At 40.9% G+C, this 16,538-nt stretch overlaps 1 protein-coding gene across 1 annotated transcript; it reads right to left on the bottom strand.

Moving 5' to 3' along the window:
- Positions 1–13,124: 13,124 nt before the first annotated feature.
- Positions 13,125–14,555, bottom strand: LOC139701488 (olfactory receptor 1J4-like). Its single transcript, XM_071600408.1, has 2 exons — positions 14,548–14,555; positions 13,125–14,214 (listed from the first exon to the last, which is right to left on the bottom strand). The coding sequence occupies exons 1-2, from the start codon at positions 14,553–14,555 to the stop codon at positions 13,125–13,127; spliced, it is 1,098 nt and encodes a 365-aa protein (XP_071456509.1).
- Positions 14,556–16,538: the final 1,983 nt, after the last annotated feature.

Here is a 16,538-nt window from a genome sequence, read left to right as displayed (position 1 = left end):
GATTTCAAATCCATTGAATATACCTTTTAGTCAGCTTTTTCACAGTCAGGTCTTTTAGTCCTGACAAGAACAGTTGTGGAGGAGGAAAGTTTATTTGTGGGCTCACAGTTTCAGAAGTCTCAGACCATGAACAGCTGGTTCTGCTCCTTGGGGCACCAGGTGGGGCTGAACACCATGGCAGAAGAGTGTGGTAGAGGGAGCAGCTCACATGATGATCAGAAAGCAGAGAGACAGAGAGATTTCACTTGCTGGACACAAAATATATACCCTCAAAGGTAAACCCCCAATACCAACCTCCTCAATCGATACCCTGCCTGCCTTTACTTACCACTCTGTTAATCCCATCAGGGGATTAATTCACTGGTTGGGTTAAGGCTCTCATAACCCAATCATTTCTCCTCAAAACCGTCTTTCGTTGTCTCACATATGAGCTTTTGAGGGACACCTCATATCCATACCATTAAAAATAGGTCTACACTACCATGTCTTCCATGATTGGGAGATAATGATTTTTGTGCTCATTATTAAAGGTGAAGATATATGAAGACTTATGCTATTCATTGGTTCAGTTCAAGTTAGAAATCAACCTGCACATGGAACTGCTATTTGAGTGAAGTAATCATGTAAGATATTTAAGCCTCTGGAGTGGTTCTGGGTCCTATGGGTCATGGTTGACTACCTGTTGCCTTGATGATAATGCTCCATGGACCTGCCTGTTTCCTAGAAGTCAAGGGTTAGCAATCCTTCCTTCTCAAACCAGAACTTCTTGGTCACCTCCTCCTTTCCCTGCTTTCATGGAGATTAAATAAAAAATTACTCCTCATGATTTCTCAACTAACTAAGCAATATGAGACCTCAGAGAAGATGGCAGAATAGAGAGGTCACTAAAATAAAATGAGTGCCAATCAAGAATACTGTACCCAGGCCATGACCCTGTGCAGGGCTCCGGGCTTCAGCAGTTCCAGTAGGATTCCTGGCTCTCAATACTGAAAGTCTGAAGGTCTAGCCACCCAGGGTTCACGAGCCCTATAGCAGAATCACCTATCAACACATCTGCAGATCTCCAAGACTTCACTCCACCCCATGCAGGTCACTCATCTGCTACCTACCCACAGCACAATGCCATCACCCAGGTCCCCCCACCCCACCAGACACCCCACGCTGAAAGCAGATTGCCACCATCTTGGCTCAATATTCTCACCATATTAGGCGAGGCAGCTCTCAGATCATATCCCCAGCAGCCAGGTACCAGGTTTGCAACCTCTGCCTCTCCCCAGCGGCAGTAACCCAACAGAGGAGCTGCCCAGAACAGGTGCCCAGTGCGACCAGGGCACCGCCCAAGGGAGCTCCCGTGTGAGAGGTTCCTCAATTAGGAATTGCTAAGGGAGAGGGAGGCGGGCTAATGTTTGGAGCCTAACAGAGAAACCAGAAACTGGGAAATCTCCAGGCAAGAGAGGGAGATAGTATCGGGCGCTCAAGTCATACGAGCTGTCCCAAAAAGAGACCTGTGACGTGCAGTCTTCCTACAGGGATTGGCAGGTGCCATTCCTGCTTCCAGATGCCCTACACCAGGACCAGTCTTCCCACCCTGGTTACCTCCACCATCCTGAGGGCAGAGACCCCAGCTTACAACAGACAATCCCACCTATTGGATGAGAAGAGAAGCAGGAAAGATACGGATCTCTAAAGCTAGCTACAACCTTGGCTTCTTCCACCCAGGTTTTTTTTTCCTCTTCTACCCCTTCATCCTCCGGCCCTCACACCCCAACATATGTGAACCCAAGAACTTTGCATGAAATTGGATTTGAGGACTGAGTCATCTGAATAATATAATATAGAGTTGTTGTATATGCCCTTTTTTTCTTTTCTTTTCCTTTTTCTTCTTTCATTTTTCTTTCCCCCTCCAAGTTTTACTGTTTTAACATCTGTGTTTTTCTAAATACACATGTGTGTTTGTTTTATGTCCTCTACTGTCATCCCACGTACTTGCCTACCCTAAATTACTTCCTGTCTATTCTCTTGCTACTAACCCTCTTCACTAGATTTCTCTTTCACACTTCCTAAGATACATTAACTCTGTATCCTCACATCCTACCTCCTCAGCATATCGTCCTACACCTCACCACCAGTTCACTGTCCACTGTCAGAAAATATAAACCTTTTTACAAAACTACTGATTATATTTTAGATAATAATTGAATCCAATATTTCTGTACATTGAGACTAAAGTGTAAACGTCTTAATACCAACAAATTGTTCATAGGTGGTATATTATTGGTATTGGGATCTGTTAACATTGCCCTTCTCCACAAAGGAGAGGTCTTGGAACCCTACAAGAGCTGTACAAACCTATAGGGTAAAAACAATGACAATCCAGACCCACAGAGCTGGAAAGGAAGACACTCGAGCAACATGAAAAGACAAGGGAAGGAAATGCCCCCAACAAATCAAGACACCACATCATTAGAATCATTGGCAGCCACAGCAGAAGAAATGACAGAGAAGGAGTTCAGGATGTACCTGGTTAAAATTCTCTGTGAACTCAAGGAAGATATAAGAGAGCAATTCCAGGCAATGAAAGATCACTTTAACAAGGAGCTACATAAACAAATACAGGAAGCAAAAGATCACCCCAACAGGGAGATAGAGGTACTGAAAAAAACAAACAGAAATCTTTGAAATGAAAGAAACAATAAACCAAATTAAAAGCTCAAATGAAAGCATCACCAACAGAGTAGACTACTTGGAAGATAGGACCTCAGACAATGAAGACAAAATATATGAACTTGAAAAGAACATAGATCACACAGTGATAATGGTAAGAAACCATGGGCAGAACATTCAAGAAATATGGATAACATAAAAAGACCAAATTTAAGAGTTATTGAGATAGAGGAAAGCATAAAGGTCCAAACCAAAGGAATGAACAATGTATTCAATGAAATAATATCAGAAAACTTTCCAAACATGAAAAATAAATTGGAAATCCAAATTCAAGAAGCCTACAGGACTCCAAATGTACAAAATCACAACAGATCCACACCAAGGCACATTATAATAAAAATGCCCAACATGCAGATTAAGAAAATAATTTTAAAAGCACAAGAGAAAGGAATCAGATTACATATAGGGGAAAACCAATTAGGATAATGGCAGATTTTTCAACACAGACCCTGAAAGCTAGAAGATCCTGGAACAACGTATGTCAAGCTCTGAAAGAAAATAAGTACCAACCAAGAATCTTGTATCCAGAAAAATTAAGCTTTAGATTTGAAGATGAAATTAAAACCTTCCATGATAAACAAAAGTTAAAGAATTTATAGCTAGAAAACCAGCACTACAAAACATCCTTGGAAAAATATTCCATGAAGAGGAAACAAAAAACAATGATGAAAATCAGCAGAGAGAGGTGGTACCCAGAAGGAAAACCTAATCAAAGAAGAAAATCAAGTCAAGTTAAATAACAAAAATAACCAAATAAGGCTGGGAATACAAACCATGTCTCAATAATAACCCTGAATGTTAATGGATTAAACTCACCAATCAAAAGACATACACTAGCAGATTGAGTTTAAAAAACAAGACCCAACAATATGCTGCCTCCATTAGACTCATCTGATAGGAAAAGATATACACAGACTGAAGGTGAAAGGTTGGGAAAAATCTTGCCCTTCAGTAGATGAATGGATAAAAAAAAAATTTTGTGGCATATATACACAATAAAATATTACTCAGCAATAAAGGAGAATAAAATTATGGCATTTGCAGGTAAATGGATGGCGTTGGAGAAGATAATGTTTAGTGAAGTTAGCCAATCCCAAGAAACCAAATGCTAAATGTTTTCTTTGATATAAGCAGGTTGATTCATAATGGGATAGGGAACGGGAGCATGGGAGAAATAGACGAACTCTAGATAGGGCAGAGGGGTTGGAGGGGAAGGAAAGGGGAATGGGGTTATTAATGATGGTGGAATGTGATGATCATTATTACCCAAAGTGCAGGTAAAAGACACGAATTGGTGTGAATATACTGTGTATACAACTAGAGATATGAAAAATTGTGCTCTGTATGTGTAATAAGAATTGTAATGCATTCTGCTATCATATATAAATTCAAAAAATAAAAATAAATTTAAAAAATAAACAATCTGTGGGGTGAATAGAGAGCCTACATCTTAGGAGCAAACTTTTACTCCTCACACATCAGATAGAGCACTAATCTCTAGGGTATACAAAGAACTCAAAAAGCTAAGCACCAAAATAACAAATAATCCAATCAATAAATGGGCCAAGGACCTGGACAGACACTTCTCAGAAGAGGATAGACAATCAATCAACAAATATATGAAAAAAAATGTTCATCATCTCTAGCAATTAGAGAAATGCAAATCAAAACCACTCTAAGATATCAACTCACTCCATGGTAGCTAATATGAAGACAAACAACAACAAGTGTTGGTGAGGATGTGGGGAAAAGGTTCACTCATACATTGCTGATAGAACTGCAAATTGTCAGAAGAGGAGCAGCGGCTTGCTGAGAGGCAGAGCCGCCCCCTCCCCCTGCGCTGGCAAGGTAGAGGGAACTGGGACCACCCACAGAGCAGGCCCAGCGGCCTGCTGAGGGGCAGAGCCGCCCCCCACCCCCGCGCCTGCCAGGTAGGAGGAACTGTGACCACTGACAGAAAAGGCCCAGTGGCCCACAGCGGGACAGAGCTTCCAATCACTCCTGCAAGGTAGGCGAGCCTGCAACCCACCAGAAGAAGTGGAGCACTGGCCTGCTGAGAGGCAGAGCCGCCCCCCACCCCCCGCGCCTGCCAGGTAGGCGGAACTGTGACCACCGACAGAAAAGGCCCAGTGGCCCGCGGAGGGGCAGAGCTTCCAATCACTCCTGCAAGGTAGGCGGGCCTGCAACCCACCAGCAGAAGAGGAGCAGGGCCTGCTGAGAGGCAGAGCCACCCCCTCCCCCCGCGCCTTCAAGGTAGACGGAACTGTGACCACCATCAGAACAGGCCAGACCTGCAACTGACAGATAGAACAGGCCCAGTGGCCTGAGGAAGGGTAGAGCCGCCCCGCCCCCCGCGCCTGCAAGATAGGCGGACCTGCGACCCACTGGCAGAACAGCCCCAGAGGCCTGCAGAGGGGCAGTGCCGCTGCCTGCGCCTGCAAATTAGGCAGAACTGCGACCACCGACAGAACAAGCCTAGTGGCCCGCAGAGGGACAGAGCCGCCACCCGCGCCTGCAAGGTAGGCGGACCTGCTACCGACCGGCAGAGCAGGCCCAGTGGCCTGCCGGCGTGGTAGGCACATTGCCCCAATTGGAGGAGGGGCAGAGCCGCCGCCCGCGCCTGCGAGGGAGACTTTGCAACTATACAAGACCAATATAAATATATAGGGGGAAAATTCAATAGCACAACAGTTTCACCAAGTAGAAAGGAACGCGAACAGTATGAAGAGACAAGGAAAGAAAGGACCACAAGCATTGCAGGTCAACTCAACTTTAGAAGAGGTAATAGCTGCAGCAGATGGAATGTCAGATAAAGAATTCAGGATATACATGCTTCAGATGATCTGGAGTCTCAAGGAAGACATCAGACAGCAAAATCAGACAATGAAAGATCACTTCAACAATGAATTACATAAACAAATCCAAGAAGCAAAAGATCAACTACACAGGGAGATAGAGGTTATAAAAAACAAACAAACAGAAATCCTAGAAATGCAGGAAGCAATAAACCATCTTAAAAACTCAATTGAGAATACTACCAGCAGAGTAGAACACTTAGAAGATAGAACATCAGACAATGAAGATAAAGTATCTCAACTTGAAAAGAACATAGACAGCTCAGCAAGACTGTTAAGAAACCATGAGCAGAACATCCAAGAAATATGGGATAACATCAAGAGACCAAATTTAAGAGTCATTGGGATACAGGAAGGGACAGAGTTTCAAACCAAAGGAATGAGCAATCTATTCAATGAAATAATACGAGAAAACTTCCCAGACTTGAAGAATGAGACAGAATCCCAAATCCTAGAAGCCTACAGGATGCCGAATGTACAAAATCATAAGAGACCCACACCTAGACACATTATAATGAAGATGCCCAACATACAGAATAAGGAGAGAATTTTAAAAGCTACAAGAGAAAGGAAGCAGATCACATTTAGGGGTAAGCCAATCAGGATAACAGCTGATCTTTCAACACAGACTCTGAAAGCTAGAAGATCCTGGAATAACATATTTCAAACACTGAAAGAAAATGGGTTCCAACCAAGAATTGTGTTTCCAGCGAAATTAAGCTTCAGGATGGAAGATGAAATTAAAACCTTCCACGATAAACAAAAGTTAAAAGAATTTGCAGCTAGAAAACCATCTCTTCTAAACATCCTTGGCAAAACATTACAGGAAGAGGAAATGGAAAATAACAATGAAAACCAACAGTGGGAGGTAGGATAGTAAAGGGGGGAAAAATAATCAAAGAGGAAAACAAACCATGTTTAGTAACAGAAATAAACAAATATGGCTGGAAGAACAACCCATAGCTCAATAATAACCCTAAATGTTAATGGCTTAAACTCACCAATCAAGAGACACAGGCTAGTAGAATGGATCACAAAACAAGACCCAACAATATGCTGCCTACAGGAGACGCATTTGATAGGAAAAGACATACATAGGCTGAAGGTGAAAGGTTGGGAAAAATCATATCACTCATATGGACTTCGGAAACAAGCAGGAGTGTCCATACTCATATCAAATAAAATAGATTTCAAGCCAAAGTTAATCAAAAGGGATAAAGAGGGACACTACATACTGCTTAAGGGAACCATACACCAACAAGACATAACAATCATCAATATATATGCCCCAAACAATGGTGCAGCTATGTTCATCAAACAAACTCTTCTCAAGTTCAAGAGTCTAATAGACCACCATACAATAATCATGGGAGACTTCAACACACCTCTCTCGCCACTGGACAGATCTTCCAAACAAAAGTTGAATAAGGAAACTATAGAACTCAATAACACAATTAATAACCTAGACTTAATTGACATATATAGAATATACCACCCAACATCAAGCAGTTACACTTTTTTCTCAGCAGCACATGGATCCTTCTCAAAAATAGATCATATATTATGTCACAGGGAAACTCTTAGACAATACAAAGGAGTAGAGATAATACCATGCATCCTATCTGATCATAATGGAATGAAACTGAAAATCAACGATAAAAGAAGGAAGGAAAAAGAATACATCACTTGGAGAATGAACAATAGGTTACTGAATGATCAATGGGTTATAGAAGACATCAAGGAGGAAATTAAAAAATTCTTAGAGATTAATGAAAACACTGACACAACATATCGGAATCTATGGGACACATTGAAAGCAGTTCTAAGAGGAAAATTCATTGCTTGGAGTTCATTCCTTAAAAAAAGAAAAAACCAACAAATAAATGATCTCATACTTCATCTCAAAATCCTAGAAAAAGAAGAGCAAAACAACAGCAAAAGAAGTAGAAGACAAGAAATAATTAAAATCAGAGCTGAAATTAATGAAATCAAAACAAAAGAAACAATTGAAAAAATTGACAAAACTAAAAGTTGGTTCTTTGAAAAAATAAACAAAATCGACAGACCCTTAGCGATGCTAGCGAAGAGAAGAAGACAGAGAACTCAAATTACTAGCATACGGGATGAAAAAGGCAATATCACAACAGACACTTCAGATATACAGAAGATAATCAAAAATTATTTTGAATCCTTATACTCCAATAAATTAGAAGATAGTGAAGGCATCGATAAATTTCTTAAGTCATATGATCTGCCCAGATTGAGTCAGGAGGATATAGACAACCTAAACAGACCAATATCAATTGAGGAAATAGAAGAAACCATAAAAAGACTACCAACTAAGAAAAGCCCAGGACCGGATGGGTATACAGCAGAGTTTTACAAAACCTTTCAAGAGGAACTAATACCAATACTTTTCAAGCTACTTCAGGAAATAGAAAAAGAGGGAGAACTTCCAAATTCATTCTACGAGGCCAACATCACCCTGATACTTAAACCAGACAAAGACACTTCAAAGAAAGAAAACTTCAGACCAATATCTCTAATGAACCTAGATGCAAAAATCCTCAATAAAATTCTGGCGAATCGGATACAAAAACATATCAAAAAAATTGTGCACCATGATCAAGTAGGATTCATCCCTGGGATGCAAGGCTGGTTCAATATACGGAAATCAATAAATGTTATTCACCACATCAATAGACTTAAAAATAAGAACCATATGATCATCTCGATAGATGCGGAAAAAGCATTCGACAAAGTACAGCATCCCTTTATGTTCAAAACTCTAGAAAAACTAGGGATAACAGGAACATACCTCAAGATTGTAAAAGCAATCTATGCTAAGCCTCAGGCTAGCATCATTCTGAATGGAGAAAAATTGAAGGCATCCCCTCTAAAATCTGGAACAAGACAGGGATGCCCTCTCTCACCACTTCTGTTCAACATAGTTCTCGAAACACTGGCCAGAGCAATTAGACAGACGAAAGAAATTAAAGGCATCAAAATAGGAAAAGAAGAACTTAAATTATCACTATTTGCAGATAACATGATTCTATACCTAGCAGACCCAAAAGGCTCTACAAAGAAACTATTAGAGCTAATAAATGAATTCAGCAAAGTGGCAGGTTATAAAATCAACACGCATAAATCAAAGGCATTCCTGTATATCAGCGACAAATCCTCTGAAATGGAAATGAGGACAACCACTCCATTCACAATATCTTCAAAAAAAATAAAATACTTGGGAATCAACCTAACAAAAGAGGTGAAAGACCTATACAATGAAAACTACAGAACCCTAAAGAGAGAAATAGAAGAAGATCTTAGAAGATGGAAAAATATACCCTGTTCACGGATAGGCAGAACTAACATCATCAAAATGGCGATATTACCAAAAGTTCTCTATAGGTTTAATGCAATGCCAATCAAAATCCCAACGGCATTTCTTGTAGAAATAGAGAAAGCAATCATGAAATTCATATGGAAAAATAAACGACCCAGAATAGCAAAAACAACTCTAAGCAGGAAGTGTGAATCAGGCGGTATAGCGATACCAGACTTCAAACTATACTACAGAGCAATAGTAACAAAAACAGCATGGTACTGGTACCAAAACAGGCGGGTGGACCAATGGTACAGAATAGAGGACACAGAAACCAATCCACAAAACTACAACTACCTTATATTTGATAAAGGGGCTAAAAGCATGCAATGGAGGAAGGATAGCATCTTCAACAAATGGTGCTGGGAAAACTGGAAATCCATATGCAACAAAATGAAACTGAATCCCTTTCTCTCGCCATGCACAAAAGTTAATTCAAAATGGATCAAGGAGCTTGATATCAAATCAGAGACACGCCGTCTGATAGAAGAAAAAGTTGGCTACCATCTACATTCGGTGGGGTCGGGCTCCAAATTCCTCAATAGGACACCCATAGCACAAAAGTTAATAACTAGAATCAAAAAATGGGACTTACTCAAACTAAAAAGTTTTTTCTCAGCAAAAGAAACAATAAGAGAGGTAAATAGAGAGCCTACATCCTGGGAACAAATCTTTACTCCTCACACTTCAGATAGAGCCCTAATATCCAGAGTATACAAAGAACTCAAAAAATTAGACAATAAGAGAACAAACAACCCAATCAACAAATGGGCCAAGGACCTGAACAGACACTTCTCAGAGGAGGACATACAATCAATCAACAAGTACATGAAAAAATGCTCACCATCTCTAGCAGTCAGAGAAATGCAAAGCAAAACCACCCTAAGATACCATTTCACTCCAGTTAGATTGGCAGGCATTATGAAGTCAAACAACAACAAGTGCTGGCGAGGATGTGGGGAAAAGGGTACACTTGTACACTGCTGGTGGGACTGCAAATTGGTGCAACCAATTTGGAAAGCAGTATGGAGATTTCTTGGAAAGCTGGGAATGGAGCCACCATTTGACCCAGCTATTCCCCTTCTCGGTCTATTCCCTAAAGACCTAAAAAGAGCATGTTACAGGGACACTGCTACATCGATGTTCATAGCAGCACAATTCACAATAGCAAGACTGTGGAACCAACCTAGATGCCCTTAAATAGACAAATGGATAAAAAAATGTGGCATTTATACACAATGGAGTATTACTCTGCATTAAAAAATGACAAAATCATGGAATTTGCAGGGAAATGGATGGCACTAGAGCAGATTATGCTAAGTGAAGCTAGCCAATCCCTAAAAAACAAATGCCAAATGTCTTCTTTGATATAAGGAGAGTAACTAAGAACAGAGTAGGATCAAAGAGCACGAGAAGAAGATTAACATTAAACAGGGATGAGAGGTGGGAGGGAAAGGGAGAGAGAAGGGAAATTGCATGGAAATGGAAGGTCCCTCAGAGTTATACAAAAGTACATACAAGAGGAAGTGAGGGGAAAGGGAAAAATAATACAAGGGGGACAAATGAATGTCAGTAGAGGGGGCAGAGAGAGAAGAGGGGAGGGGAGGGGAGGGGAGGGGGGATAGTAGAGGATAGGAAAGGCAGCAGAACACAACAGACACTAGTATGGCAATATGTAAATCAATGGATGTGTAACTGATGTAATTCTGCAATCTGTATATGGGGTAAAAATGGGAGCTCATAACCCACTTGAATCAAAGTGTGAAATATGATATATCAAGAACTATGTAATGTTTTGAACAGCCAACAATAAAAAATTAAAAAAAAAAAACAAGCAATAAAAAAAAAGAACTGAAAATTGGTGCAGCCAATATGGAAAGCAGTATGGAGATTCCTTGGAAAACTGGGAATGGAACCACCATTTGACCCAGCTATCCCTCTCCTCAGACTATACCCAAAGGACTTAAAAACAGAAAATATTGAAATATTAACACAAAAATTCAGGATACCCATTTCCTTCTGAGAGGAAACATAACAGTAGCTTGTGGGTAATGCAAAAGTAGATTAAAATGATGTTTTATTAAGAATAAATATTTGTTAATGGAAATACAACATACATAGAACTAAGCATATAGTAAAGGCACAATCTGATGAATAATCCCAAAGGAAACACACCTATGTAGCCATCATTCAGATAAAGAAATAATCCTTCATATTGCCCCTTTCCATTCCTTCACTTAAGTGTTATTCTTTTGGAAATTTTATTACAATTAAACCAAGTATCACTTTGGAGAATTCTTAACTTTTCATCTTGGTATAAGTACCCTAAGAAAGAACATAAAACTGAGATAAAATGCAATATTACTGAATGCTCTCTAATATTAGAACTAAAATTATTTCTCTTCCTATAGAATAAACTTACATTTCTGATGTAATATCTTTCTTTGGAAGTAGGAGGTTCACATATGTTTACATTTTAACAAGTCATCGTAACTCTTCAGATTGATGAGACAGCATGTTTACAAATATAACTCTTACACTTGACAAAAGTGAGGGTTAATCTGAATTTTTCTCTCACTCGAGTTTTATACCGACCTTAAAATATGTGCATTGGTATCAGTGTTCTTGGAAAATGTGAGTAATCCCATGTCTGCAAACACTGAACAGCAAGACTTCCAGGAAAGACATTTGTTTGTGTGTGTGCTATAAGGTCCATTTCCTTACCAAATATCACTGCACAATTTACTTTCAGCCCCCTTTCTACTTAGGGGAAATCTGCAAACCTACAAGGAGGTTATGATAATAATGGAGTGACTGCCAACAATACTCCATTCAGCATGGCATGGAATGTTCTCACACTCCATCCTCTAAATCAGTAATTCTCAAAGCAGGTGATTTATCAGAGTCTCTGCAAAGGGGTCGGGGGGGCATAAGTAGCAATGTGGAAACAGCAGGGCTTTTCTCCATTGCTTTCTTTGTGTTTAGTCTTGATATTGAACATAATTTCTAATTTAAAACCAATATAATACAAAAGAATAATGTTTCCTGTAATTTAGGATCAGGTAATAAAATTGAAGATCGTGATTAAAAGTTAAATTTCTTTACCATCTCCCGGTTTTCTCCTAGTCTCCCAGCTATACAATCAGACATTCATAGTGTCATAAACTGTGACATCTAAAGATGGAAACAGGAGTTCCATGAACTCAGGTCACTCAAAGTCGCACTTGTTCCTCTTGCAGTGGCTGTTTGACTTTGAGCATCTGTCTGGGAGAGGCTGAGCTAATGCCCATTCTTTATTTGTAAATAATTTCTATACTAATAGTTATGTCACATGAAAAAACTGAGGGTTACAGGAGAATGACATGGAAGAGAGATTTCCTAAAGCTAAGATTTTGAGGAGCATCATGGTGTGTCTGTGAACCTGTATGTTTGACAGACAGGAAGTCCTAGAAGATGGGAAAGAAACATGGAATTGTCAAATCCAAGCAGGGGACCAAGAGGGGAAATGGACCATTGAAATAAAGAGAAGTTTGGATCAAACCAGTGGAAAGACCAGTAGTTGTATCAGTTAGAGCTTTTGCTGCTTCATAATCCCCAGACTTGGTGCTTTAACCAGTTGTTGGTGAGATGATCCTACAGGCTGGAGATTTGGCTTGGGCTGGGCTCAGCTGGAAGGTGCATCTGGTCTTGGCTAGGTTCAGCTGATCTCAACAGGGACTCATTCATGCCCCCACAGTCACTGACCAGATCACCTGGAAGCTGGCTGTTAGCAGGGACACCTTTGTTCTCCAAGTGCCCTCTCATCTCTGTGCAGCCTAGCGAGGCTGGCTTACCTGGTGGTCTCTGGTTCCAAGAGCAGCGGAAACACACTCTGCCTCAGCTTGGAAATATAATAACACCATTACTATATTTATATATATTTAATATATATAATATATAGTAATGATATATATTTATATCATTACTACAAAGCTATAGTCAAATTAAGTCACAAGATCTGCTCAGATTCAAGAGGTAGGGAAATAAATTCCACAATAGAAAGGAAGGGATGCAAAGTACTGTGACCACTTTTGCAGTCTACTACAGCCACCTGCACAAATTTTTAGAGAATTATCTCAAGAAGCATCTCTAGGAGAATTAAGAACATGAGTGGGTAAACATCACTTGGAAACTGTAACCACTTTTCTGTAAAGCATCCTCAGAGCCAATTTCATGTCTTTATTCCTCAGGCTGTAGACAAAGGGATTCAACATAGGTGTCACCACTGTATACATAACTGAAGCAATGACATCCTTGACTTGGGAATTGTTTGAGGAAGGAAAGAAATAAATAATTGCAAGGGTCCCATAGTACAAAAACACCAAGAAGAGGTGAGAGCCACAGGTGGACAGAACTTTGCAGATCTTCTTAGTGGAGGGGACCCATAGAACAGTGGCCCCAATGCAGACATAAGAGCCCAAAATAGCACTCAAAGGCAGGAGAGTTAACACTCCCCCCTCAGCGAGGATAACTAGCTCATTGAGGGAGTCATCTGAGCAGGTCAGCTTCAGGAGTTCAGTGAGTTCACAGAAGTAGTGGGGGATGGTGTTGTCAGCACAGAAGGACAGGTGGGACAGGAGGAGGGTATGCAAGAGGGCATGTACACAAGAGAAGAACCAGGACCCAGCCGCCAGTAAGACACACGGCTCCTTCCTCATGATGATGGCGTAGTGGAGGGGGTGGCAAATGGCCACATACCTGTCATAGGCCATCACTGCAAGAAGAAAATTGTCAACACATACAAAAAGTAAGAAAAAATACATCTGAGAAATGCATCCCTCATAGAGGATGGATAAGTGCTGAGTCTGCATGTTCCTGAGCATCTTAGGGACAGTGACAGATGATAAAGAGACATCAGAAAAGGCCAAGTGACTGAGGAAGAAGTACATGGGAGTGTGCAGGCGAGAGTCCAGCCTGATGAGCAGGATGATGAGCAGGTTCCCCAGCACCGTGGTCAGGTACATGCCCAGGAACAGGGTGTAGTACATGCCTTGCTGCTCTGGCTGGATGGGGAGCCCCAGGAGGAGGAACTCGGACACACTGCTTTGGTTCATGGCGCTCTTCTCCTTCTTGAGGACAAATGAGTAGGAAGTGTGAGAGATGAGATATGGTGTTTTCCTCACCAGATGTGCATCATAGCCACATGCTGTTTTCTCTGGGGACTTATTAAAATTCAGGAAAACTTCACACTTTACTGTCTGACTCTGCAGTCTGCCTCATTCTGGAAACAGGTCATCAGATTTTCAATGCAAACAAGGTTTCCTTCAAGGGAGACAGTGTAAATTTATTCACTTACTCAACCACATCCCACACACTATTTTTAGAACTGGGAATCTCACAGAAAATTAGATTCCCTAAGTCTCTTCCCTCTTGTAGCCCACACATTATAAGCATTTTATAGACAACTGAGCAAGACCGATGGCTTCATGGCCAGGAGACTCGAGGTGGATCTCTAACTCAGCAGTTCCTCACCTGAGTGGCCTTGGCAGCTGTCTCAGTGTGGACCTATGCCCCTCTTCTATGACATGATAATACTATTATTACCTGGTCATGGGGTCCTGGAGGAAATAAACAAGTTGATACATGTAGTAAGCTTAGATCAGAGCCCACACACCGAAACATGCACCAGTGCCAGCCAGCTGCCCTGGCAGTATGAGTCCAACAGATAATTCTGATATCAAGCTGCAGGACTCAATAGAAAAGTGATGTTGGCATCTGATCAGGCAGTTACAGGCCTAGGGGAACAAAGGTTTAAATCTAGGAAATTTCACACCCTGAGAATCTGCAGAGGCCTAGATCCTGAACCCTGGGATCCATTGCTTGATTACAATGACATTAAGAATATGTTTTCTTCATTTCACCTAACGTCAATTCATCTCTCTTTCCCTCTCTCTCATTCTCTCGTTCTCCCTCCCTTCTTCCCTCGTTCTCTCTCTTCAATGTAAGAATCCTTACACAGAGAATATGCTCCCAGGAAACTTCCCATTCCAGAAACCTAAGAATTTCCTGATGTTGTCCATATGGGGATGTCTATTACATATAATTCATAATTATTTGATTTTGACCATTTCTAAAATGTACCTTACCATTGATAATAGTTGCTGAACTCCTAGTAGGAAAAATCATTATGAATGTTAAAAAATCAAATTTAGGCATCAGGAAACTAAAGCTCAGGGTGGTTTAATAATTAGTTTAAAACCACTAGGTAAGAGTGGATACAGTCACAATTCCAAGTTTTGCCAGTGTTATCAGATTCCCTTCTCAACGATTCTACTGGGTCTTCACCTCATTTATTTTGTTATAAAATCCTGGACCCTGTTATGAATTGCTTCAAGGTTTCAAATTTACCCCAAGTCACCTGCTTGATTTTCTGCCAACACTCACATATATGATGTCACTATGTTGTGTTAGGAACTTGGAAGTGTGGCCACATTTAGGAGTGAAAAAAGAAGGTGTGCAATAATTGTACCAATACAACAGGTCTACTCCAGAGCTTTCCTGGGCTAACCAGACAGTACAGCCACTTGCTTATGTCAGACACTGAAATTTGCAAAGGGCTCTTATGTGCGTTTACCTCCATTAATCAGCAAACCTGAGTGCTTATGAAGCAGACATTCCATGTTTTCATGTTCCTATGAGGAAACAGAGATGTAAGACATTCTTCAAAGGCATACTCAAGAGCCATTTGTGGATCCAATCTTGAGCATAGAACTTCTGACAGTGTTTGCAAAAGACTTAGGGACTCCTCCACTGAGAGTTAAATCCGAGTTAGAAGTTACATACAGAAGTCCTGGAAAGGGAATCCGGTGGGAGACTATCACACCAAGGCACAGGCACCCGACAGAGAAAAGCTTCTTCAAAGAGCAGAGAGGAGCTCAGGCCCCTCAATCAGTGGGAAGGACCAGAAGGAAGAAGTGACAGACCTCTGACGGGGACCTGACTACCCACTGCTGTTCACTGGACCAGACTTCTTCTGGAACTCAGGCATCTCTGGAAGAAAATTCAGAAGTTAAATGTCAACTAAATCACCTTGATATTTAAAAAGATAACCTTGATTCAAGTCACACTGTGTGAAAGTGTGAAAGACACAGCCTCATGGTTGAAGAAGGGAGCAGGGACGTGGAGTGTGAGAGTTCTATTTTTGTAGTAGTGGGGCTTGAACCAGCCCTAGGCAAGTGCTCTTCCACTCTGTGACATCCCCAGCCCTGACAAAAAGCCTTGAATAAGCATGTTTCCTCTATCCTTATGTAAAATACTCCTCCTTGGATAGCCAGGAAATAACTAATGGGTTGAGAATCTCCAGCATTTGAGCAATGATTGTGTTCCCATTTATTTCATGTTTATAATATGCCACACGCTGAGTTAAATCTTTAGTCCCATCACTTTGTGCAGTTCAGGCTGCTGAGCTTCACAGAGGTTCAAGTACAACTATAAAGAGTCAAAAAGCTTCATAAAGCTACAAAGAGTCAAGAGTTGAGGTTTGAACCAAGATGTGTGTGACACCAGGGCCTAAGCACTTAATCACTATCTCATTT

This window comes from Marmota flaviventris, chromosome 13 (genome assembly GCF_047511675.1).
Source record: "Marmota flaviventris isolate mMarFla1 chromosome 13, mMarFla1.hap1, whole genome shotgun sequence".
Classification (NCBI taxonomy): domain Eukaryota; kingdom Metazoa; phylum Chordata; class Mammalia; order Rodentia; family Sciuridae; genus Marmota; species Marmota flaviventris.
This window is presented reverse-complemented; position numbering and strand designations above follow the sequence as displayed.